The following is a 24,612-nucleotide window of genomic DNA, read 5'->3' on the forward strand; positions in this document are numbered from 1 at the left end:
AACATCACGGCGCTGCAGCAGCAGACGCCGTGTGTTTGTACGTATGCACACTTTGTGTACATATTTAAACCGACTTTGTTTACTTGTGCTTTTGTATTTGTAAATGTGCGCACCGATACGACAACATGAATGTTTATGTGCATGTGTGTGTGTGTGTGTTTGTGAACGATGACCAGCTGTACCACAACTATTTGTCATGCCCAAACACCAAAGCTTCTGCAGCTATGCACCATGACTTTTAAATAGATCTCTTTTCACTGACATCAAACTATGCCCAACTGTGCATTTTTAATACCCTGCATGTTTATGCAGAGAAGAATATGGTTTCATGCCTTCACATGCACACACACACACACTCACTCAGAAAGGATCCGCCTATCGCAGCTCAGGCTAAATCCATTATGCAAAATGACAGTGTTTTAATCAGGCTAATTGTCCAGCTCCTCACCATGTCTCTTCCATCTCTACTTAACCAGTGCCACAGCTGCACTGTTTTTTTTTCTTTCTGTTTTTTTTTTTTTTAAAGGAATAAATGACACGGCGGTGGAGGAAGAAGCGAGAGGCAATCTAAGCCACAGAGGCCCACAGGCGTTTGAAGTCTAAAGACTCTTTCATCCTCGACTCTGGGAAATGAATGATTTTTTTCACACAGTGACAGGACAGCTCTGACAGGACCCAAACACATGAACCATGGCAAAGCTGTCAGATAGTCAAACACACATACACACAAGTGGAAAATACAGACACACACACACATACACAACACACACAGCTGGATGAGTCCAGAACAGAAAGTGTGACAGAAAAAAAATCAGGCGAGGAAGTGAGAAGGCAGCGTGGAGAGAATGATGCTATAATTAGTCGTTTGTTGCTTTAACTGGCATTTAGTTTTAACTGGGCTTCTTTGTGTGAAGACACAATGGGGCTGATGTGGCATGAGTGAACTACACAGCTTAGAGGATTAAGGCTGGACTGAGGCTGTGGCGCCGCACTCACTCTCTCCGTCACGCGCACACACACACAAACAGGCGGCCCTGTGCTCGACTAGCTGCACAAACACTCGGCATCACACACTTTCCTAAACACACACACACCTACAAACAAAAGCACACCCCTCTGAATACACAGACACACACACGCAGGCTCGAATTTGTGCGTGCACACAAGCACACACACATGCATCCACAGGGGGATTATCTGTGCAACAGAGTTCTGAACACTGAGAGTGAGGAGGCGTCTGAAGAACTGCACTCATCACCGAAGGATGGAAAGAGCAAGGAACAAGAACAAAAAAAAAAAAAAATACACCACACACACAGGCGCAGACACACTTCAGTGCGAGCTACCTGTGTGTCGAGCAGCATATAGAACAGCATCTCTCTATGTCTGTCCTGTGAGGCTGAGCTGACAGCCAGAGCAACGAGAGAGGGAAGAGAAGAAAGAACAAAAGGGAGAGGTGAGGAGGGAGAAGAGAGGAAGAAAGAGACAAGAGAAGAAAAAAAAGAGAGGGAGATGAAAGTGCAAGAGAGGAGGACGATGAAGAAATCATTAAGACACAGAGTTGGAGTGAGATGGAGCAATTCACGACCTTGGCCCCGCGGGGGCCACCCGCCTTACATGTCCTTATTTCACAAATAGATTGTATTGATTTTATACCATTAATGTGGCAGATTCCACACTATTATCTTCTCTTTCCATCCTTTAGTGTGTGAGGGAACCCTGCAGGCTCTTAGCTTTGCTCAACTCTCTTCTTCCCCAACACGCTGCGTGGACAAGCTTACAGGCTCATCATACCTGCAGCTATTTCTTCTTTCATGCAATATTATGGCAATGTGCATTTATGAGAGTGTGTGTGTGCATGCGTGTGTGTTCCACAAATTGTAGTAGCTGCCATTGCAGGGTTTTTTTTTTTTTTTTACGTAGCACCCTTTATTGTATTTCGTGGGTCGGCGGTAAGAAGGCTGAACCAGATGCAGAATCATCCTATACATTAATATAACATGATCCCTTACAGGAGAGCTTCAACACGCAAAAACTAAGAATAAATATATTCACAACTGCCTCTACTATTGGTAGGAGATGAAAGCATAAAAAGGTACCTCCGTAAAAGATAATAATTGATAGTTGATAGAAGTGTCTTTTTTTTTTTCGACCAAAAAAAAAAAAAAGCCTTCACGTCCTGTGTGTTTTTTTTTTTTTTTTTTTGTCCATTTCTTTTGTTGCCATTCAATTTTCCTCTGAGAAATATTTAAAAATCAATACAATAACCTCTGTGCCTTTGTCCCATGAAAGAAAATGTGGAGCAGAGGTCCTTGTGGCCACATCAAGTCTGGCTGATTAAGAAATCCAAAATGCATCCATTGCCAAAATGTCCTTCGGTATGTGTGTGTCGACTTTCCTCATTTTGTCTTGCACTAAAAAAAATAATTTCTGTATCCTCACCTCCATAAAACCAGAACCTTTTTTTTAATATAATTTCAGCAAACAGCAAACCAACTATTCCTGGATAAGTTCCTCATCTAGCCCTGTAAAAATTCAACCGGATAAGCAAATTAAGTTAACTGGATGAGATGAAAGTGAACTGAACTGCATACAAACAACTCCAATATTAACTGGGTATAGTATTATTTTTGGCTCATCCAGGGAATGCAATTATTCGGCGGCTTTGATTGGTTTCAGTCTCAGTCGTCCATCCATCAGCGTCCCATCCGTTGGTAGTCAAACCTTTTTGTTTAGATAAATAGATCTGTATTCATAGAAAAATAAGCATTGACCACACTGCTGGCTGTTCATTGCTAAGGCACTTGGCTGTTTTCAGTCATTTCTCTCCCTCTCGCGTTGTCTCCGTCTTACACGTCCGCCCATCTTGTTTCCACACCTTCTGGCTGTCACAGTTTATGACTCTGTGTTTGATGTTGCAAAGAGCTGGTGTGTTTCACCTCCACGCAGGTCTTCTGAGAGTGATAATATGAACATTAACGCCCACCACCACTACCACCACCACCTCCGCCGCCGCCAACGCCGCCGCCACCACCACCACCTCCCCCTCATTGTGGAGCTGAGTAGAAAAAAAAAAGCCCCAGTGCTTTTTCGATTGTGAGGCGAAATGGAGGGAAAAATTCTGTAGTAGCTGCAGCTGAAGTTTCGCCTTCAGGCAGATATCTGGGATCAGCTAATCCTTGCCAAAAAACCAACCTATTTGCCACTAGTGGGGAAAATACAAAAACTGACCTCAGCTCGTTATCCAGGAATAAACATAGTGTGTAGTGCAGTCCCGCTCCCCCCACAGGCTCCTCTCAAAGCCACGCCAGCCTCTGTACAGGAGTCATTGTTACTGGATGATTCATCACCAGAGAGGGAGATGATGAGGAGACAAGAGAAGAGGGGCAGCAGGAGGAGAAGGAGGAGGAGGAGGAGTATTAAAACTGGTAAGAACGGTCCAGCACCTCCATGTAGTCCGGTGTGGTCCTCAGTCTGGCTCTTTGCTCTCCTGCTCCCTGCTCGCTCTGGCTGCTGTTACCACCGCCTGCTGTGGAGCTGGCGGTGGTGACCACGAGCGATTGGTCGGGTCTGGTTTCCTGTTTGGAGTCCTGTGGGTGAGGGTATCGGGGCGGCGGCCTCGCGTACCTGTCTGGCAGCTCTCTGAACTCAGGGGTAGGGAGTCTGAAGAGGCAGTCCACCAGTTCGACCTTAGGCGTGGGTCCCTGGCTGTCGATCACGGTGGGGCAGAGGATGCCGTTCCCGTGGAGGCCGGCGAGGGGTCCCATTGCTCCTGTAACGGTGTTGATGGGGGATGAGGACACCTCCAGAGTCCACTCCCTCTCCTTCTCTGCTGCACAGTATCCTCCCTCGCTGTCTTTGGAAGCTGCAAACGTCTGCTGCTGCTGCTGCTGCTGCTGCTGCTGGGGTCGCTGTGTCACGGCTGCATCCTGCTCCTCTTTGTAGATGGGGTTGCTACACATGTGTGAGGGTGCAGTGGGGCTGGGAACTTTCGGCGCAGCCTCTGGGGGCAAGATGGTATCGTAGACGTGGTTGTGTTCGGGCGGAGGTAGAGGTGGCGTCTCTGGGAGGCCGTGGTGATGGTGGTGGTGGTGGTGCGTCTGCTCGGTGAAGATTCCACACTCCATCTGGATGCCCGCCAAGTCTACCTCTCCCTGGCGACGGAACGGCAGCTTGTCCCTCCTCCTCAGGGCGTAGGCGATTAGTGCCGCTGCCGCAAAGAATGCCGACACAAACAACACCAGCAGGCTGAGCACTAACACCGACAGAGGGATTGAATCCTTCCCCGGAGGGATCAGGGGCCCCAGTCCTGAGCTGGGGTATCCAACCGATACGCCGCTGTCTGCAGCTGTGGAGGTGGCTGTCTGCTCCTCCTGCTTCTGGTCCTCCTGGGGCTCCAGCTCAGGGCAGAGCAGCTCCATAGAGAGGGAGCGGAGGTCTACGCCTTTGGTCTTTTCCGGGGAATGGCAGACCACCTCTCCCATCACCACCACGGCGCTGAGCCCCTCCAGCCAACGCTTCAGTGGAGCTGCTTCACAGTTGCACTCCCACGGGTTCTGCTGCAGGTCCACCTGGAGAAACACAGCGCATTGTCATTGTGCAATAGTACACTAATTACTGGTCTGCCGTGCAATGCAAATTCATGAATCACTTTGTGGAATATAAACAAAAAATGGATCATTTCGCTGACATCCTCGTGATATATATTAGTAACTTGGTAACTGTTGTTTTGAAGAATAAGGCAGTAGCTGGCACTCTAATAAGATGACAGCAAGAAAAATGATGTTTTCTCTGCTACCTTTGCCTTTCAACAGCGAGAATATATGGGAAATGAGTATTTCAGCCTTTGCATAATAGAGTACAGCTCTCTCCCCACGATGGCCAACGTCTTTAAATGATTTTTTGAAATATGCAGGTGGTGTAAAGTACTGATTAGTGTAAATAATGTCATTACAGGGTCATCAAAATGTTGCAGTGCTTACATTTCCCACACACGGGGATGATATATCCTCAGTGGTAGTGAACGATGTGAGTAAACCCGCGCCACCCACAAGAACTCTCTTTAAAACCTGTTCACACCTGCACCACGGCAGGTTATAGGAATATTTCAGTTAAGACCACTCAGAGTTTACATAAGTGGTTATTGACAAAACTCACCGGCAGGTTTTGTGAGAGTAACACAGGACTTTGTTTGGAACAACAGACAGGATATGATGCAACTCTCCCTTGTGCTATAATCCAATAGCTACGTGCGTAAATCCAATTTTCTCATTTCCGGCAAACAAACTCAAATATTCACTTTGCCACTTAAAAAAAAAGGACTAAAGCAGATTATGCACAAAGGGAATCACTTACATCACAGTAGTATTGTCTGCAGAACTGATCTGTTCCATATCTTTAGCAATGACTTTGGCAATGAAAGCTGATATTCTCTCTGTCACACTTTTCCAATCGCCTTGCACAAATGTTGTCATGCTAATTTGGTTAGACCATCTCCCAGGCCTGCAGAAATAGATGGATGCGTTTTGAGATGATTCAGCATTGCTGTTGAGGGAGCAGTGCCGCCAAGACTGCTTCCCCATGCCTCATGCTGAACTTTATTGGAGTGAGCCCACTGTGGGGTTTGTGTGTGTGTGTGTGTGTGTGTGTGTGTGTGTGTGTGTGTGGCTTTGATAATGACATAATTGCGACCGGAGGGCGAGTAGAAAAAAAAAAAACACTCTGCTGCAGTTTTAACCGGAGGGCGAGTAGAAAAAAAAAAAACACTCTGCTGCAGTTTTAACTCGGTTCGAACACCGAAGGTCCAGTGAAAAATGTTGTTTTTTATGTTTCAGCATGATTGTGACAAAACTGGGCTGTAATCCAGCGTGAACGCACATTAAAAAAAAACAAGGTGACATTTAGAATATAAACACAGTACGACTAAAAATGTCAGCCTGTTTTTGCAGTTTCATGACTTTCATCACTATAATCTTCCATCTGGATGGAGATTCTTGAAATATTTTACTCCAGGTATTATTTGCTTTCACATGGATCCCAAAGGGCTCTATCCCCTCCCTCGTCTGCAAGCATCTGTCCAACATGTCCAACAACGTTTACAATTTATACGCCTGGTCACCTAGTGTGCGATTTGCTGTCATCTTGTCAATCAAAGCTGCGTTGTGAAGGAAAATTACAGACCCTCAGTTAAGCCTGACAGGTGCTAGTCGCAGAGTGAGTGCATGAAACTATTATATATATTTTTTGTGAACACTCTTTCAGTAAACTAATTCCACTTACAAACAGTGTGTTAATGATACCCAACACAAAGTATACAACAGCCACCTTGAGTTGTATATAAATGTTACAGTTCCGAGTGCAGCATTCACTGTTGTGATCTTATTCAGCAAATAATGAATTCTTTTGTCAGCAAATATATTCAGCCTGACTTAAACAATGGCATCAGTTTTTGGGGTGGATACTGCCACAGCTTTAGCCGCAGAAGAGTAAATTTGCTCTTGTGGGTTTTTATCGTTATGACAGAGACCAAAGATCAAGCAATAATTGTCCAAAATATACTCGGGAGCTATAAAGAAATCACATCAGGAGGATAAATTCAGGATGTTCTCAGTGAGCCATGTGTCTTATAATTGATCACTTTGCCCAAACAGCTATATCCTGTCAGTCATTAGGATTGCCCCAGTGAGTTCACAGAAATATAGTCAATATAAGCAGTTTTTTTTTTTTTTGGGAAGTTCTGGTGCAGGGATTTTACTGTAGTCTCTGGTGGCGAGACGCCCCAGAGCTTGAGCTTGCCAAGCCGTCTCCATAATGCGTTTCATTGTCTTTTGAATAATACACAGAACAAAAATGAAAAGAGGGCAGCAGAAGAAGAATCTGCAGTATGTGCAAAAACTTTTTGTTTTTCTGAAAAATGTGTACATTGGAAAACTGACTTCATGGGGTAAAGTATATTTTAGATGTTATACGCAAAAGCCAGAGAAATGCACCGAGGCAATTCACTCATGGATACTCTCACGCTGTTAGATTTCATCAGTCTGTGATGTTGAGTGGATTCCAGGAGTTTTTTTTATTTCCTTTTTTTTGAAGTGTTGTAATTTACTTTCATAGTGTACTCACTCACACTCCCTTTGCCTGCCTCGTCGACTTCTGCCTCAGATAGTGGTTTCCCATATTTCCCAGAGCGACTTCAACAACCCCTTGAGAAGGGGCATGAACTTGTTCTATCCAGCAGTTCAGCAGTGCTTCATGTAGGTGGAGAAAGAGTGGTAGTAATAGCAAAAGAGCAAGAGTTTCTGGTCCATTGAGGCTATTGTCAGTAGAGAAATTGACATCACTGCCTGACTGTGTGATTGCCGAACATCGCTGCAACATGATGAGTCTAGAAAGAAGCCCTTGATCTTTTATTCTGAAAGAAAACCACTGATTTTTAATGCTGCACTAGTAGATATTTGGATTTTCTATGTTCGAAATGTGCAGAAAATTGTGCTAGAAGTAAGTGGACATGACATGTTGAGGATGTTTGCACTGTTAGCTGCAGAAAAATAGAATAACAAACATAAAAATTAGGTTGGAGGTTTGTGAAAAGTCGTAAATCAGCACATTTGAAAATAATCTATATAATTTTGTCAACAAATACTAACAACTTATATTGACCAAAATCTGTCACAGCTCGTTAAATACTTAATTAATATTTTTGAAAAATGCAATATATTGTCCCCATAGAAACAGAATAATAATGATTTGGCTCAGTGGAATAAAAAATGCATTTCAACTCCAACTGTGTGATTTTAAATACTTTAGTAGACTCATTACATATTGATATTGAGTAATTCTGAAACTATACATGTAATATTAATCGTCCACTTCTACAGATAATTGGGTAAAAATGGTTGTTAAAACCAAAGTACTGAGAAAATTGTGTTTACCTTGCAAGAATAATCACTTAACAGCGCAGTGGCATGTTGTGCTGTAAACTGGATTTATTATTTCAGGAACAGTCAGAGACAGACAGTCCGTCTTCCATCCTGAGATAGAAAATGCATCGGTATTCTTGCCAGAGGTCTCGTCAACTTCCACAACTGCTAAAAGCCGGGTATTTCAGGGGCTTTTATTGAGCTAAAGTCTTTATGTCTTAAACACCTGTGGTGGTCGTGTTTTTTTTTTTGCTGTGCTTTGCAGTTTCAAGTAAAATATCCTGGGCTGATATTCCAAAAATATATATCGTGTTCTCAGCACATAAACATGTCCACCGGTTTATTTTGTGTTAAGGAGATATTTACCACACAGTCTATGAACCAGCCAACTGAAATAATGGCTAAGAGAAGCATGAGTTAATCTTTTAATAGAATTAATGATCTGGTGAGGACGTTAGTGCTTATAATTAACTGACTGTCATCCAGGTTTTTATCATCTTATCAGTGTTAATACTATTAAGCCTGTGCTCAACTCAACATGATTTCACTGTCCCGCTAGTTACTTTGGCACTACTGACCACTGTATTGCAATACTGCACAACTTCTCTACCATAAAATAACATATTTAAAGTCATTTTGATGCTACACTGGCTTGTAATCAGGGGAATTATATCTCTTTTACATTCTCACTCTGTGAACCACACCTCTGTTTCTACAACTTTGTACTCCGGGTACGACCACCTGCGAGAAGTACGCAACACTTTATGGTATTAAGTCACACACCACCTACCAAACTATTATTACAGAGTTTTGTGATGGACAGTAAAGTAAACTGCCCAGAACTAGACTGAGTACGAGAATGCACGAGATCTCGTGAATTCACACATAATCGTTGGGATATTGCCGGCTGTAGTCTCTTTGACTCCTGCAATGGCATTCCACGCCGCATTTTCTATTGTTGGTGAACTTATAAAAAGGATGTGAGGTGTCATAAATTATAGGTTGATTTTGGACCTCAACTTCTCCTCATCCATGGTGTCGACGGGGTGAAAAGATGCCTGAAAACCTCTGACCTGTTGACTTCAGGTCGAGTATTTTATTTTGAAAAACAACCTGGGGTTTTATTTTGTATTTTGTAGCCGATTTCCTTCCCCGCACGGTCTGCTCTGTGCTGAATTTATGCACCGTGCTCCGGCGTCCATGAAAAATAAAAGCTCTGCGTATGTGTGACGGAGGGCTGCCAGTCGCCGCAATCGTTCCAGAGCCGTTCCGCATGCAGTGTATTTTAGGGGTTAGTGTTTGTACCACAGGTGTTTTGGACCGCCGGGAAGAAGAGTAGGTTTTCAGTGCAAGGGAATACTGACGGGGACCAGAGTGTTGCGCCAGAACAGGAGCTGGGAAAGTGGGCAATGTAACCCGGGCTCAGCAGCCTCTATGGACATAGTGACAGAGGTGAAAAGACTGAAAGGGACCTTGAGGAAAGAAGCTAAGGAGAGAAAAAGAGAGTGACTGAGCAGGAAGCTGCCAGACAAGAGTAAATCTGGGACTGACTTTTAGCCGTCGGCTGAGTCAATACAAGTATTAGAGGTGAATTAAGCAATTTTGTCCCAGATTCACACACAGACTACATAATTTTATTTTTTTTTATAGTTTAGGCGACTGCATCACCATTGATCGCAGTAAGTTTAGTTTGGTTTGTTTTTTTGAAACTATTTCAGCTCAGTACAAAACTATCGGGGTAATGTTCATAAGGCTAATGCAGCCACCTGTTGCCGGCAGCATCATGATTGCTTCTGTGGCTTTCACGGTCTTTAAATAAGCTTTTAACCAGGAAGTGGTATCACACAGCTCCACTGCTAAAAGCTAATGGCTCCGATAGTGAAAATGATAATTCAGTCTAGCTCAGGGGTCTCCAAACTAGGGCCCGCGGGCCACATCCGGCCCGCCTATACAATTGGAGTGGCCCACTTAACGATCCCAAACAATCCCTCTAAACATGGCCTATTTTTCAAAATTGCATTTTCCTATTATAAAATATCCACACTTAATGATTGCTTGCCATTCTAATTAAAATCTACGAGGATCCCCTCGTGGGACCTCTCCCTGGCGCTGGCTGGCCTCCACTGAGCGCATTTCTGCCTGGACCTCGCCGCTTCCCAGGTCCGTGGACTTAGTGCTCGCTGCGCCCTCTCCGCGACTGTCGAATCGCAATGTATCGCAACTTTTACTTCCTCCCGCAACAAAAATGTAAAAAGCAACGCAACCTTCGCCGCAATTTTTTTGAAAACCTCATGCAACATCTGGCATTTTAGGCCGCAACTATTTCAAAAAAGGCCCGCGAAATCCTGGTGGGACTGATATCATTTCAGTTATAGACTGACCCCGGCCCCCCATCACAGAAAGGCAAGTTGATGTGGCCCGCACAAAAGTTTGGGGACCCCTGGTCTAGCTTGACGATTCGGTGCGGTGTTTTGTTTTGTTTTTGCACTGATTAAACGAACAAGATATAACACGTTCATGTTTTTACCTTTGAAAGAGAGTTACCTGTTTCCCGTGTCTCTGCTAAGCTAAGCTAACCAGATGTTCGCTCATTTTGAACAGATTGGCTTCTCAGCGAGAAACCAAATGCATTTCCCAAGATGTCATTAAAGATTAGTTTGCACTAAACACCTTAAAAAGGTATTATCACTCATTCAATCAAACTGTAGTGTACATACAGTAGGTTGATGAAGTGGTAACTCTGACTCAAACTGACAATCAGGTGAATATTAGTTCAACGCTAAATGCTTTCCTGTCAAACCGGCCCCCCCTGTGAGCGAATACTGTGTTGCTTTCATCAATCATTCTGGTGTGTGTAATGTTTTTCTATCCAACATTGCTTGTGGGCTAAGTTTCTCCATTGCAGCTGGCAAGTGATGAGCGAGAGCTGCCCTACTACACAACATGTTGTTTGCATTTAAAGACATATGTATTCCTGAACTGTACATATTTTCTCTCATCCACTCAGATGCTGATTCACCCGACTCGATTTTTATGATATTCTTTTTCGCTGGTTTTCAAATGGAAGGCTCCTGCTCTTGTGCTGCAGTTCTGTAGTTTCTTGAAACTATTGTATTAAAATCATCATCATAGCAATTTAAATTTTCCCCGTAATGTCTCACTGATGGTTATTTTAAACAACAGCGACATCCGAGATGTATTTTTCTAAAATATGAATGCATGTAAGTGAGTGTCATTGTATTATCCTGTTCTTGATAGTGACAATGACTCCTGCTGCTTTATGATTATCAAAAATGGACTGCTTTTTACAGCAGCTGTGAGCTTCACCCTGCCTCCATCTGTGTTACCCTTTGATTTTACTGTGCAAACTCTGGCTCCAAAACCACACGCCGGCGCCCAGAAATCCCACTTCCCCAGCTTCAAAAAGGCCAGCAGTAAGTCAACAGGTGATATCATTGTCACATTATTTTCTGCAGTCCATGGGCAGCGCTAATGTGGCTTTGTCAGAGTAATAACAACCCTGGTAAATGAATGAATTCAATTACTGTGCTACAGATTTTGAGCACTACAATGGTGATACAGCTGGGCTTTATGAATATGGCCCACAGTGTGCTGCCATTTGGTGAATGCTTTAATTCTCTTGGACATCCGAGGCGTATAACAGCACAAAAAACATAATACACTTCTACACGGTTCCTCCAACTCCATAAAGCATGCTCGTCCTTCCCCTGAGCTAACATTCAGAAACAGCTTCTGAAACGCCAGCCTCACCCACACCATACCTAGGAATCAGGAATTTTTCATGGAGCAAAGTAAAACGGGAATTCACAATGACATTTAAGCTAATCCACACCCACCTCACCTTATTCTATTTGGGGCTGTCTAAGAAAAGCCTCGTATACTAAATGTGCTGAAGTGAGAGGAGGCAGGATAAAAAATAAAAAAATGTAATTCCTCTCGGGTTTGGTCCTTATCAGCGCATTGTGTACAGCAACATAATGCTGCAGTCAAATATGTGAGGTCTAACGCAAACAGTGAATTTACAGCATACTGTAGTTTATGCAGACTATTTACTAAGAGGTGTGTTAATTACAGCCGTGCTCAAAAACTTAAGGGCTTCGGCTTTCTCTAGTTTGGTTCCTGATTTATTAAGACCACTTATGCAAATAGAGTCAATTGCAATTTTCCAATTAGAATACCTGAGGCGCAACCATACGTAGTCCCACATGCCACAGCAGAGCTCACAGAGCAACAGACGACGCAGTTGACAGAGAAAAACGCAGCTGTGCCAGAGGCCAGGAGATCAGGGGCTGCCAGAAGTTTTAAATGCGGGCATGAGTTGATCCAAGATTTCAGCTTGATTTTGTTTCTTTCATCAAGCTGTGATAATGTAATGCGTCTTGGCAATCTGTTAGTTCTTTTAATCTCATCGTCTGACATTTGAAACAAATATACTCTTTATAATTATGCACATTTTCGTTTAGTAAATCAGAAGGGGGTGATTCAATTCAATGATCTCCTTGTTTTCCCACCTTGTCACTGTCACTCAACAAAATGCATGCTATTTGGCCTAAATCTGCTAAAAAGCCTTGTGCCAGGTATCTGACTCATTTACACATGAGTAGATTAGCAGATCATTGTTTTCGAGCATCCACCTGCACTGAAAAATCCCCCCTCTCTCACGCATTCTGTGAATAGGTTTGCACCAACCTTCACCAGTCCTGTGAGGTGTTCCAGCACGCCCACCATGGGGAGCTGCAGAAGGTGGTTGTTTCTCAGATTGAGGCGAGCCAGATTAACTCCAGAAAACACACCGAGAGGGAGGCTCCGCAGCAGGTTGGCGTTGAGAAACAGCAGCTGGAGGGACGGCATGGAGTCGAACGTCCCGGGATCTATCTCATGTATCTCGTTGTATTCAAAATAAAGGTACCTAAAGAGAGGAGAGGGCATTGTTACGGTGTCTCTGTATGAAACTGAAGATGGTCTATGGAGATAGGAGGCATGGAAATACAATAACATTACAAAAAGTCAAGAAGATCATCTGTTCTGTCTTACTTTGTACAATACTTAGAGTGCAGCATGAATTGTCACGCATAAAATCGATTTATTTTGAAGTATTGTGCAGGTAGTTCACTTCTTCTGCATAATAATTCAATAAAGAGAAATAAGAGAAATTGGACTTTATCTGCACTTCACAGCTGATTAGCTGATCAGTACCACACAACATTGTGTAATTTTACACTGGTGGCCACTAACACTTGCCTCAGTATGCTCGAATTGAAGACAGTTTGAATTTCTAAGGGTTTTTTTTCTTCAATAATAGAAATCAGTGCGAATTTGGGAAAGAATTAAATATGACTGGAGACTTTTCTTTGCATGCTAGTCATCCAATCTACTTCCATTGCTAAAATAAGTAATAGATGTGTTTTGAATGTACCTCTCTCTCTCTCTCTGCACAGACTCACTAACAAAGGCTAACGAGAGGTTAAGAGGAAGACTTTTTAAATATGCCGAGAGGATCTTTAATATTAATTAATAGTCAAAATGAATGTTTCTGTAGATTCGAATGGTGGAGCTGAAAACTAAAGCCTTGAAAATGTTTTGAATATGAGGATGAAGGTTGACCGCAATGTTTAACTCGCTGAATAAATACAGCTACCGACGCTGTATGCATTATTTGCAGAGGAATTATCTTTGTAAGCTTAATCTGACAATGATACACGCGCATCATTCTGATGACTCCCTTTTTATAATCACCCTTTTTTTTCCCAAAAAAGCTAATTCCTGGCATCATCCAGACGTCTCACCGCCTTATCAACACCTCTCAATGCAAATACAAAAAGAATTTTTAATTTTCACGTTGTCAGTCATAGCAGGCTCGCACTTCAAATGAAGCATGCCATCAGGCAGCGTGACTAACAAATGACACTTCTGAAAGAGAATGGGCACCTTCATTTCAATCAAACGCCGGCATAATGGTAATCAAAATGTTCTGCTCTGTGCTACGCCAGTATTAAAGTGAAATTAATTTCCACATACTTATAAACAAGTGTCTAAATACCTAAGCTGACATGTGGTTTCAGTTTATGAATCTGTTTGAAGTGCAGCGAAGGCAACGTGCCTGAAACGTTGTGAGTGGTAAAAAAACAATCCAAAAAAAATTTAAATCCTACCTTAGATTCTGCAGCCCCAGGAACATGTGCGGGCTAAGCCTCTCCAGATTGTTCCCGTTCAGGTAGAGACTCCTCAGGCTTGTCAGGCTGGAGAAGGCCCCCTCCTGGAGGTAGGAGATGCGATTGTTCCCCAGGTGGAGCAGGTCGAGGCTGGAGAAATTCCAGAAGTCCGTGCGGTAGATCCTCTGGATTAAGTTTCCACTCAGGTACAGCTTGCGGCCGTTGAGAGGCCGTGGTGTGAGCTGGGACACGTTGAGGAAGCCAAACTCCTTGCAGTTGACTGTCAGGCCAAGGTCTGTGATGTGCAGGTTGCAAGTGCAGCCCAGGGGGCAAATGATGGGGATGGGGGGTCGGGTTTGGTAGCCAGCCACGGGAGGATTCTGGTTGACACTGCGAGGTGTGGGGGATATTCTGGAGGGCCGAGGCCTTTTAGTCGGCCTTGGCTGCCTCTCCCTGTCTTTACGCTCAGCTGAGGAAGAGGACGATGAAGTGGAGGAGGTATGAGTGTTCTGGCGGGAGCCGTGGACCATGGAAGAGGGTTTAGTCGGCCTAACTCTTCCAGGGTGGGAGTTAGGTTTAGAGTTCGGGGGCAAATGTTGTGGCTGTGATCCCGCCGATGGACCGCCTCCCTCTGCTTGTAGCTCTTTATCCGGGAGGTCAGCGCACAGCTCCTTGCGAGGGATTTCTCTCAGGTCCTTGCCGTGAAGGTGGAAGGGATATTCGCAGGTAACGTCCCCGACTACGGCAGTGTAAGGAATCTGACCCAGCCACTGCTGAAGCTGCACTGCCTCGCAGCCACAGTTCCAGGGATTCTCCTCCAGCTGTATCTCCATCAGGGAGCGACCAACGTACTCCAGGGTCCCAGCATATGCCAGGCTCTTCAGACGGTTTCCCCGCAGGTCCAGATGAGTCAGAGACACAGATCTGGAGCAGGAGGAGGAGGAGGAGGTGAGGATATATAGCTTGGTTATATGAAAGGACAGTGTGATAGTAAATGAAAATAAAGGTTCACACATTGCATTGCTGAGAAATCTGTCTTTTATGATACGAAATAGTATACCACAGTAACATTAATTCAACAGCGGTGCAGACTGGCTAATTCTGTCTGACACTGATATTTCTACAGATCAGTCCCGGCATAATTCAAAAGCTTTGCAGTAAAATAATCAGAATCTAACCTGAACAGATGAGCAGGCAAGACTGGGATCAGGTTGTCATTGAGGATGAGAACCCGGAGCTTGTAGAGAAACCTCAGAGCACCGCTGTCAATTCGTTTGATCACATTGTAGTCGGCCTGCAGGTAAAAAAAGAAAATGTGATGAACATGTAATCGCTGCAGTTGAAATGTAGCAGGAAAACTGAGGCACCACCCCTCCATTTGAAAATGCACAGAGATCTTGAGATTCTTTCACTCAAGCCACCTGCTATCTATTGACTATCTATGCCACAGCTATGTAATCTTGACAGAATTTGTCATTAACCCTATCAATCAAGGATAACAAACATGGATTATGTTCTGGAGACTTACCTGCAGGTATTCCAGAGCCTCTAAGCCAGCGAAGGTATCGTTTCTGAAGACCTCCAGCTTGTTCTCGTGGAGGTACAGACGTCTCAGTTTGGCCAAGCCGTGGAAAGCTCCCACTCGGATGTCCTGCAGTGCATTGTTGCCAAGGTTTATCGACACTGCGTTGCCAAGGTGCTGAAACCCGTTGCTATAGAGACGCCTCAGAGAGTTCCTCTGGAGGTTGAGTTTGAAAGGGCGGACCCACGACTGTGACACCTGAATGATTAATTAGAGGTCTGATTAGTTATCTTATTAATTACATGAATTTAACAGTTAGAAACACCCATAAGCCACATTAGCAGCAGGATATTAGACTTGGAGATATGGTATGTTAATGAGCTAAATGACAGAGCAATAAAGTGTGGTGCAGCTCCGCGTGCACGGCCAGATAAATGAGCAGGGCTGATACCTGGCTGACATTAGTGAAGCTCCGCCCATCGCAGTGCACATGCAGCACGCCTTCTTTGACCTCGCACGTGCACGGCTCGAAGCACGGCTCGTCCACTTCCTCCTCGGAGTTGTCCACCAGAGGTGTGTGTGTGGAGGTGGGGGTAGGGGTGGGGGTGTGCGACGCCTGGGAAAGACACACACACCCCAGGGCCACTGCAAGAGCGACCCACTGCATCCTCCTGCTTCTCCCTCTCAGCTCAGCAGCCTGGGGCTACAGCCCGGCATCGGCCCTTCACCGCACTGTACGGCGAGGCACGGCACATACATGACACGCACACAAACACAAAAAGAGGGCAAACAGCCAAGGAGGCAAAAGTCAGTCCAGGATGAATCAGATTGATGATACATCACAAGCACTCTAAAGCAGTCCGAAAATAAAAGTGAAATCACACAGACTGGAGTGCCACGGGGGAAGAAATACATTACATTGGAATAATGATGTATGGGCCAACTGCAGGCCACAATATGCAGGGAGCAGAACCAACCGATGTAAACATATGTATGCACTCAAGTCAAGAAAACAAGGCATTGGATTTACAGGGTTCGCCAAAGCAGGACATATTGATTTCAAAACAACAAGCGGAACAATTGCTCAGCTGTTACAACATTGCCTTTGAATTAAAAATGTAAATTCTGACATTGAAAATGCAAAACGAAGGCAAACACGTGGGCACGTTCACCTGTGAATCACATTTTATCATTTTCAGAGTGGCTTTTTGAACAAGTGAGGGGTTGGGTCGGGGAGGGTGAGCATGTGATGAATATATTCATCTGTACTCTCAAATGGCCGGTGAATCCGAAATGTCACGCATGTGCTGTTTTTAATGTATGCAATATGAATATGGGACGAATGCAAATCAGATTCATAATGCTTCCGTCTAATGAACTGCTCTGTTTAATAAGATGAATGGCAATCAGAGAACAGAAGGACGAGGGACGCACACACACACACACAAAAAAAACATGTTATCAATCAGCCGAGTATGTTAGGTTATCAACAGCCATCGAGTCCTGTCATAACCATTATTGTGATAATGACAGTGGAGGGAAAGCATCACTGCGAATCCAAACTCTTCAAAAATTTTCAAAAGGGCTGATGTGAAGGCGGCGCATTGACGGGCGGGAACATGAACTGATGGTGATAGTGATGGTGGTGGATGATGAGGATGAGAATGGCACTGTAATGACAACAGAATGGGAGAGGAGTTGCAGCGGTCCTGGAAAACAAAACAAAAAAACAACCGAGATGTGAATCTTGCATGGGGGATATTTCCTCTCAAGTCTTAATGAGATCTAAATTGGATGAAGCATCTCGATCTGCTCAAACAGTGTTGAACACTGCCATGCGAAATGCAATAATGATCATCATGGTATGGTAGCTGTAATCATACAGCAATAATCTAGCATCAGCGAGTTAGACAAGGAGGGAGCAGTGAAAACATCACCGCCCGGGAGAGGAAGAGCAATCACAGAGATGATTATGACGAGTGAAAGATGAGGAGAGAGAGGTGGAAATGAGAAGAGGAGGAGGAAAAAAATGGGAAGAAGGTGAAGGAATGGCGTAAAAGGAGAGACAGACGTATAAAAGGAAGAGTAATGGGCAGAGAGTAGGTACAAAGGAAGAGGAAACGGGTGAGGTGGGAGAAAGGAGTGGGATTGCATAAGCAGTAAGAAGTCAGTCAAGGCTGCCACTCAGGATGAGAGCTCACAGTGAAACAGCTGAAACCTGATATTGATTACATCAAAGCCCTCCTCTCGCCCTGCACACAATGTACGCCTGCCTCAGAGAAGAAGCAGCACTGGAGCCAAGTTACAGCATATGTGTGTGTGTATGTGTGTGTGTGTTTAAAAAATAAAAAAAACAATGTGAAAAAAGGTCAAACCATATCCAAAAAGTACGCTTTCATCGCCTGCCAAGTACAGAAACAGGTAGCTAGACATGTGTAGATGAGTGTGTGTGCTTTCATAACAAACCAGTAGATAATGCTTCAGTACTTGTTGGGCAAACCCAACAAAAACACACATTCCCTCCTGTAAGAAGAGGGAAATTTATCAGTGTTTGGAGCAGGCATACTTCACATAGCAGAATCTAGGACAGCATGCTCGATAGTGTTTGACAAATTGGAATACGATACAGAATACAGCCCATTCACAGTCCCAGTAGGTCTTCGTTTTCGTCAAAGAAAATGCATTCTTTATTGCGGGGCCTGAAGCCCCCCGTATAGATGAGATCAATACCCAGTCCAGATAGACCACTGGGATCCCTCCTGTTAGATTCTGCTTTGTTGGACGGCCATCTCTCCTTAATAAGAAGAAACACAGTCAACACTCAAGCCTCTTTCTCCAATCAGCCGAGTGGACTAGTCAGCAGTCGGCATAGCTCCGCATCATTATGGTAACAAGAAAGGAAAGGGCTTAAGTGTTGACTGGTGACAGCGCAGCAGAATTCAAAAACTGTCTGTCTGACTGTCCATCCGTCTTCATGTCCATCTGAAAACAGGCCTGACACAGGTGTGGCTTCCTTCCTTTCCTCTGTCTTTCTTGAGTCTCTCTCTCTCTGACTCTGAGTTTTTTTTTCCCTTCCTTCTCTCTCCCTCTCTCCTCTCTCCTCTAGACCTGCACACACTGACGCAAGCCAACCACAGATGACGGTCACTGCTTATTCCTTACCATATTATTCATGTCACATAATTCCAGTGTCTACCTCGCTGTCCTCTCTGTCGGTCAGGATACACAGAGCCTCACCAAAGCTTCACATTGGCTTTTTACATGGGCCCCTGCACCCCCCACCACCACCACCACCACCAACACCACCACCACCACCACCACCCCAGCACAGACCCGCACTATCAGGCAAGCAGCAGCATCACTGATCAAATGTATGGGGCTATCAGCCCCGGATAGCCCACAGCCCTTCAAGAAAATCAATTAGCCCCCTAAACATCACAGCACACAAATTGTAACAGTTAGTAGACTTAAAGCATGACCAATTAAACAGCCTTGTCATTAACAGAGCCTATTAAGACATTTACCAGGCTATGTATGAAAATCCTTGGCAGAGTAACGCAATCCAATTGCATTCCCCATTGTCTGTCTCTCCCCCGGCAGCCTCTCTGATCCACACAGCGACGCTTAGCAGAGCAGGGATGCGGGTAATACTCACTCAGTCCGCCGCCAAAGAATTAGGGAACGACCGAGAAAACACTTTAGAGGCTGACTGTCGACATGTCGTTCACATTCAGTCGCACTCTTCTCTCTCTCTCTCTCTCTCTCTCCTCTCCTGTAGCGGCTGAGGCGGATGGGGAGGGAGGGAGTGGAGGGGTAGGAGGTGGAGAGGAGGAGAGAGAGAGAGAGAGAAGAGGGGGGGGGGGGGGGGCGTGATAAGACTGCAATGAGGTGGAGGATAAAAACCGGGAGAGAGAGAGAGAGAGAGAGAGAGAGAGGGAAAGAAAGAGGAGAGAGAGAGAGAGAGAGAGAGTTGGGGGGGGAGAGAGACCCGATTGGCTTTAGGATGCAGGTCCGCTTCTCCACAGTGCAGCCCGTGGGAGCTGCGGCACTGGACCGCTGGACAGGCGTGCGGTGCGCGGAGTTTGTTGTATCCTGCGTAGTGATGGAGAATCCTCTCTTCATCTCAAACACAACTGGGTAATTCATAGAGGAGAAAAGAGGTGGTGGAGGGTGGGGGTGAGGAGGAGGAGGAGGAGGAGGACTGAGGCGCCGGAATTAATCATGCAATAAGGTGGCGCGCAACTGCAAGTTTGTATATGAGGCATAAAGCGCGCAGGGTGGGTTCCTCCACACCAGAGGAGCCACTTCAGCTCCTCATCATAAACAGATTACAGGAGACACAACGGAGTCACAGACAATGGGCCCTATAAACTTTCTCCTCACGTTGCCGCGTGTGCAGTCTGCTAAAAAAAAAAAAAAAAACACCCCGACTGTTCAGCTATACCGACAATAATTTATAATCTCATTAGTTTATTCATCTCTCCTCTTGCCCTTAAGCACCGACGGATTTCGTGAAACCGGTGTGTGTTACCATGGTGACTCGTGCCAGCTGGCTTCGTCGCGCACACACACACACACACATACACACATGCGCGCCACGCACGCATGCACGCACGAAGCATCAGTCGGGAAAACTGTGGTGACTGTTATGAAGGGAACAGCGGAGATTAACAGGGAGGCCCGGACGTCTGCGCGGCCTACGTCAAAACACCTGTCTTGCCAAATGGAGGTGGTGGGCGCAACAGATGCCGCGGAGATTGAGAGCAGTGAAGGCCCCCCCTACCGACACTGAATTTAGCCTCCAACCCTGGCAAATTACAGCCTATATAGGTGGCTGCTGGTGCATCAATACAGCCTTTAAGTGACGGTTATAGGGACCCCCCCCCCGTGAAGCCCAAGAGGGAGGGGGGTGGGGGGTCCCCAGTGGACCGATGGAAGGAGTCTCCATCAAGGACACAGTGGTGCGACAAGCATCCAAAAGCGTTCAAATATCAGTCAGCCGGTTTCATGGCTATAGGAAAAGATTTAATAACAACATGTCTTCCATATTACTGAGCTGAAAGTTCAATTTTCAGTTCAATTTCACATTGATTTCAGCGTGCATTAAGGTGAATCACCTTGAGGAAATGGAGAGGTGCATCTCCCTCGCACACACACACACTCTCTCTCTTCCTTCCTCCCCTCTCTCTCTCTCTCTCTCTCTCTCTATGCCATACCTCTCCCTACAGCAGTGGAGGGTAGAGCTCTCCCTAGAGATTCCTATCAGAAACAGTAACAGAGACGGTTCCAGTAATATCAGGATGATGTAGATGATGGTTATAGATTTCAGGGCTCTCAGGTGCATTAGGCTGTATTACAGCTTCCCCACAAGGCTACTTAACGCTCACTTGCAATGGAAACAGGCTGACAGATGCAGGGTCTGTATGCACATGCATGAATGCATGCATGCATGCATGCATTTGTGGAGATTGCTTACAGAAACACAGGCGCGCACACACACACACACACGTTAAAGTCACCTCTAACATGCGGGGGCTGCAGCTGATGTATATAAATAAGGTTTTGGCACTGAGATATTATTTCTAGCTACGTGATTGGTGATTCCAGATCTGTAGAAAGGGGTAATGTGATCCCAGACCTGAGGCTATATCGTTTACCTCAGAGCATAACAATGCCCCCATGACGGAGACTCTGGGAGAAAAACACCCGCTTTTCTTTACCGTGGTGTTGTCGCCGAGCCGTGGAGGCTCCCTAAATTAAGAAAACAAACGGAGAGGAACTGAGGGAAGATGGTTATCAGGCATCATCAGATACCTGTGTGTCTGTTCTCCAGGGGCAGGAGCCGCTCTGAGCACATAAAGCACTTTTTTGGAGCGTTGATGGGGCCTCTAAAGTAGGGGATCTATTTATACTGGCCTAGTGCTGTCTGTGGAGCTGTCCGGTGCTGAAATGGATGGGGATTCATGCTGTTTCACTTCAGCCACTTTCTTCCTCCTCCGCGTTCTCCTTCTCCAAAGCCCTTTCCTTTCTCCCTTCTGAATTATCAGAATTGTCAGATCATACTAAGACTCCTTCTGCTCCTTCCCTTCCTTCCTTCCTTCCTCTCTCCCTTTCTTCCTCCCTTTGTTTCTCCAGTGGGCTCTTGTCAATTCAGACTTGCTATTCCTTCTTTGATTTCTTTTGTTTTCCTCTCCTCTCCTCGCTCACTCCATCTTCTCCTCCGTCCTTGTGCACACGCTGCAGGAGGTGGTCAGTCATCTAATTTTATGTCGCTTTCTTCAATTTGTGCTTTTGTTCACGAGAAAGCCACTGGGACTGTCTTTCATGTGCAAAAGCACACACACACACACACACACTCAACCTCGAGGACAAGCAGACGCACACTGACAAGAGTGAGGACGTGGTGCCAATCCACGGGTCGGAAAATCTCCTTAAAGCTACACGTTGTTCACATACTGTTGCGACGCCCCTTAACACGTGTCTTGGTTTCTTTGGGGCCCGCATTGCCCCTAGTCTCTAGTTACAGAGCGGGATGAGGCAATCAGAGAGGCGGGCAAGGGCACCCCGTACTCTGTGGGAACGAGTAGAAAGCAAGTGGAAGAGAGAGGAGAAGGAGGAGAAGGAAAATAACAGGCTGGTTGTGGGAGAGAGTGGAAGGGAGGCAATGAGCAGTGGGAATTTGGGGGTTTGTGAGAGCTGGCTGTGATGTGTGTTGGAGAGAGGAGGTGGGGGGTAGAGGAGCTAACAGAGAGGGTAGATATGGAGGAGGAACGAGGGAGTGGGGTGGGTCCATGGCCAGGAGGGCAGGTGGTTCTGTCATTAGCTCCAGATTAAAGCAGAGGGCAACTCTAGAGGACTCACCTCTGATTCACACAGTAGTACTGCAGGCAAGGACAAGCCTCCCGGGAGACATGAAACACACATGAGCACACATGAGCACAGTAGTGATTCACAGGATTACCCACAGGCTTCAACGCATATAGGCACATAACACCCCCTCCTCATTTAGCATAACTACACACACCGTGACTCACAAGAACATGCCTACTCCCACACAAATGCCACATACAAAGTGCGCCGTGCAACACACACACACTCATGCACATGGTTGAACTAATTAATCAAATCTCCTGTTTTAATTAGGATTCAAATCAGCTGCTCTGGGAATCTTGCCCCCTTGGAATCTTAAGGTAAAGACTCTCGTTGCCGCTGCTACAGGCAGCTGACAGAGGGGGACAAATTCATAATACCTACAATGATTCAGCTGGCTGCTTTCTACATTGCCTTTTTTCACACACAGACACATTTTTCTGGGGAGGCCTGAGGTGCCCGATCTGAACTTCAATTTGGACTCGGTCATAGACAGGGGCGCACAAAAGTGGGGGAAAAAAACGCGTGAATTATGACGGCTCACATTCGCAGTCACGCCAATACAATATACCTTACTATGAAAAGGCCATATGTGTTGGTATTAAAGGAAGGGGTGCGTGGTTTTGCAAAAAGCCTGTCCAATCGATCACTAACTCAAGCCTGCCATTTTGCTCTGAAAGTTTTCACGTGGCTCGGCATGTAAAAAGGCACTTTCACACAGTTTTAATAGGCCGCTTATCCCCCGCTATTACCGCAGCATCGCAATTTCATCCGGGGAAAAAAGGCTCCAACGCCGCCACAGCGCGCCTGGTGCAAGAACTTTGCTCTGAAAACATCATTCATAGTGTTTTCACGAGGGCTCCATTAGTGATCAATAGGAAATGTTTGTGAGGAATCAGCTTTAGTGCTTTCACTTTGTGTCTGACTGCTTTAGAGCGCATCAGAGGAATCAATATGCTAACATTTCTGTTAATCAGACTGAGGAAATATTTATTCAGTGACTAACAGACTTCTATTTTTAAGCTATGTGGAGGTTTTAGCGTTTATATGGTTTCATCTCACATGATGACAGACTCTTAAAAGACGAGGATGAAACAGCTCAAACTCAAGTGGAACCACGGCGCCTTCATCTGTCCCGATTGTCTTAATATCAGCTCAGGTGAAGGCTGGACTTGATGAATTAAAGGAGGAGAGGATGCCAAGTAAAGCCATTAGGATACAGGAACTCAGGCGTGTGCCTGCCTCGCCGGTTGTCATGGTTGCGGTGTTTATCACCTCTTTCTGCCGACAGAAGCCCAGGGGCAAATCAGATTGGCTTCAGACAGAGAGACAGAGAGGGAGAGAGAGAGGGTTGGTGAGTGAGGGGGAGGACATATTGGCACAGCGGAGGGGTGAAATGCCAACACGCTGCCGAGGAAGGGCACTGGACAAATGTCAATGTGGCTTATTCATGATAAGATTTTGTTTTTTTCCAGGTTTGAGGTGCGCTCATATTAGTCGAGAAAATCTTTCACTTTAAAGCCGACACTTTCCTCGCTTTCACTCAACTTTTATCTGTTTTGAAATAATAAACTAAAAATATTCTGCTTTTTTTTCCCCCACACCTTTCTGACTACTAGTGGTCCATTTCTAAATATGTTCAGGTCATTAATAAATTTACACATTTTTTCCACACCCTTTGAAATTCAATAAGAGTCTGGGCATCAGCATCAGAAAATCAAGTGTCAAATTTACCCCATCATCATCCCACACACCCCCCCTGTGGCCTATGCCTGCCACCTAGCGGCCCCTAAACCAATCATCCCCTGCTTGCATCCTTGTCCAGGTGCAATAATAAAAAAAGATGCAAGTGCAGCCAGTGTGCTATAGCCTGAGATGCACAGTTCACATCCAATTCACTTCTGATCGGTTATATTGGCTGGAGGAGATTATGACATTTACCGGCTATGACAAGCGGTCGGTTGAACACTCTCAATCTCGCAAGTCATAATCATAAACAGATGGCTGGCAGCTGCTGGGTGCATCCAGGTGGTGCTTGCTGCTGCTTGCTGCTGTCCGTCCCTGCAGATATTACAATGCAAACCACTGCTGACTGCACGCGCACACGTGTTACACAAAAAAAACCACGCGC

General features: G+C 45.4%; 1 protein-coding gene across 4 annotated transcripts; it reads right to left on the reverse strand.

The window, feature by feature from the left end:
• Positions 1 to 3,072: 3,072 nt before the first annotated feature.
• On the reverse strand, positions 3,073 to 24,556 carry LOC104926602 (SLIT and NTRK-like protein 3). Of its 4 annotated transcripts, XM_027275236.1 has the most exons (8): positions 24,423 to 24,556; positions 22,473 to 22,510; positions 16,063 to 16,343; positions 15,618 to 15,869; positions 15,268 to 15,383; positions 14,090 to 15,013; positions 12,627 to 12,846; positions 3,073 to 4,571 (listed from the first exon to the last, which is right to left on the reverse strand). In XM_027275236.1, the coding sequence occupies exons 3-8, from the start codon at positions 16,276 to 16,278 to the stop codon at positions 3,420 to 3,422; spliced, it is 2,880 nt and encodes a 959-aa protein (XP_027131037.1). In that variant the 5' UTR covers positions 16,279 to 16,343; positions 22,473 to 22,510; positions 24,423 to 24,556; the 3' UTR covers positions 3,073 to 3,419. The 4 variants fall into 4 exon arrangements, with proteins under 4 accessions (XP_027131037.1, XP_027131036.1, XP_010738791.3 ...); XM_027275235.1 differs by lacking the exon at positions 22,473 to 22,510; XM_010740489.3 differs by lacking the exons at positions 22,473 to 22,510; positions 24,423 to 24,556 and adding an exon at positions 19,267 to 19,378.
• Positions 24,557 to 24,612: the final 56 nt, after the last annotated feature.

The sequence above is a fragment of the Larimichthys crocea genome, chromosome XXIV (assembly GCF_000972845.2).
Source record: "Larimichthys crocea isolate SSNF chromosome XXIV, L_crocea_2.0, whole genome shotgun sequence".
Lineage (NCBI taxonomy): Eukaryota > Metazoa > Chordata > Actinopteri > Sciaenidae > Larimichthys > Larimichthys crocea.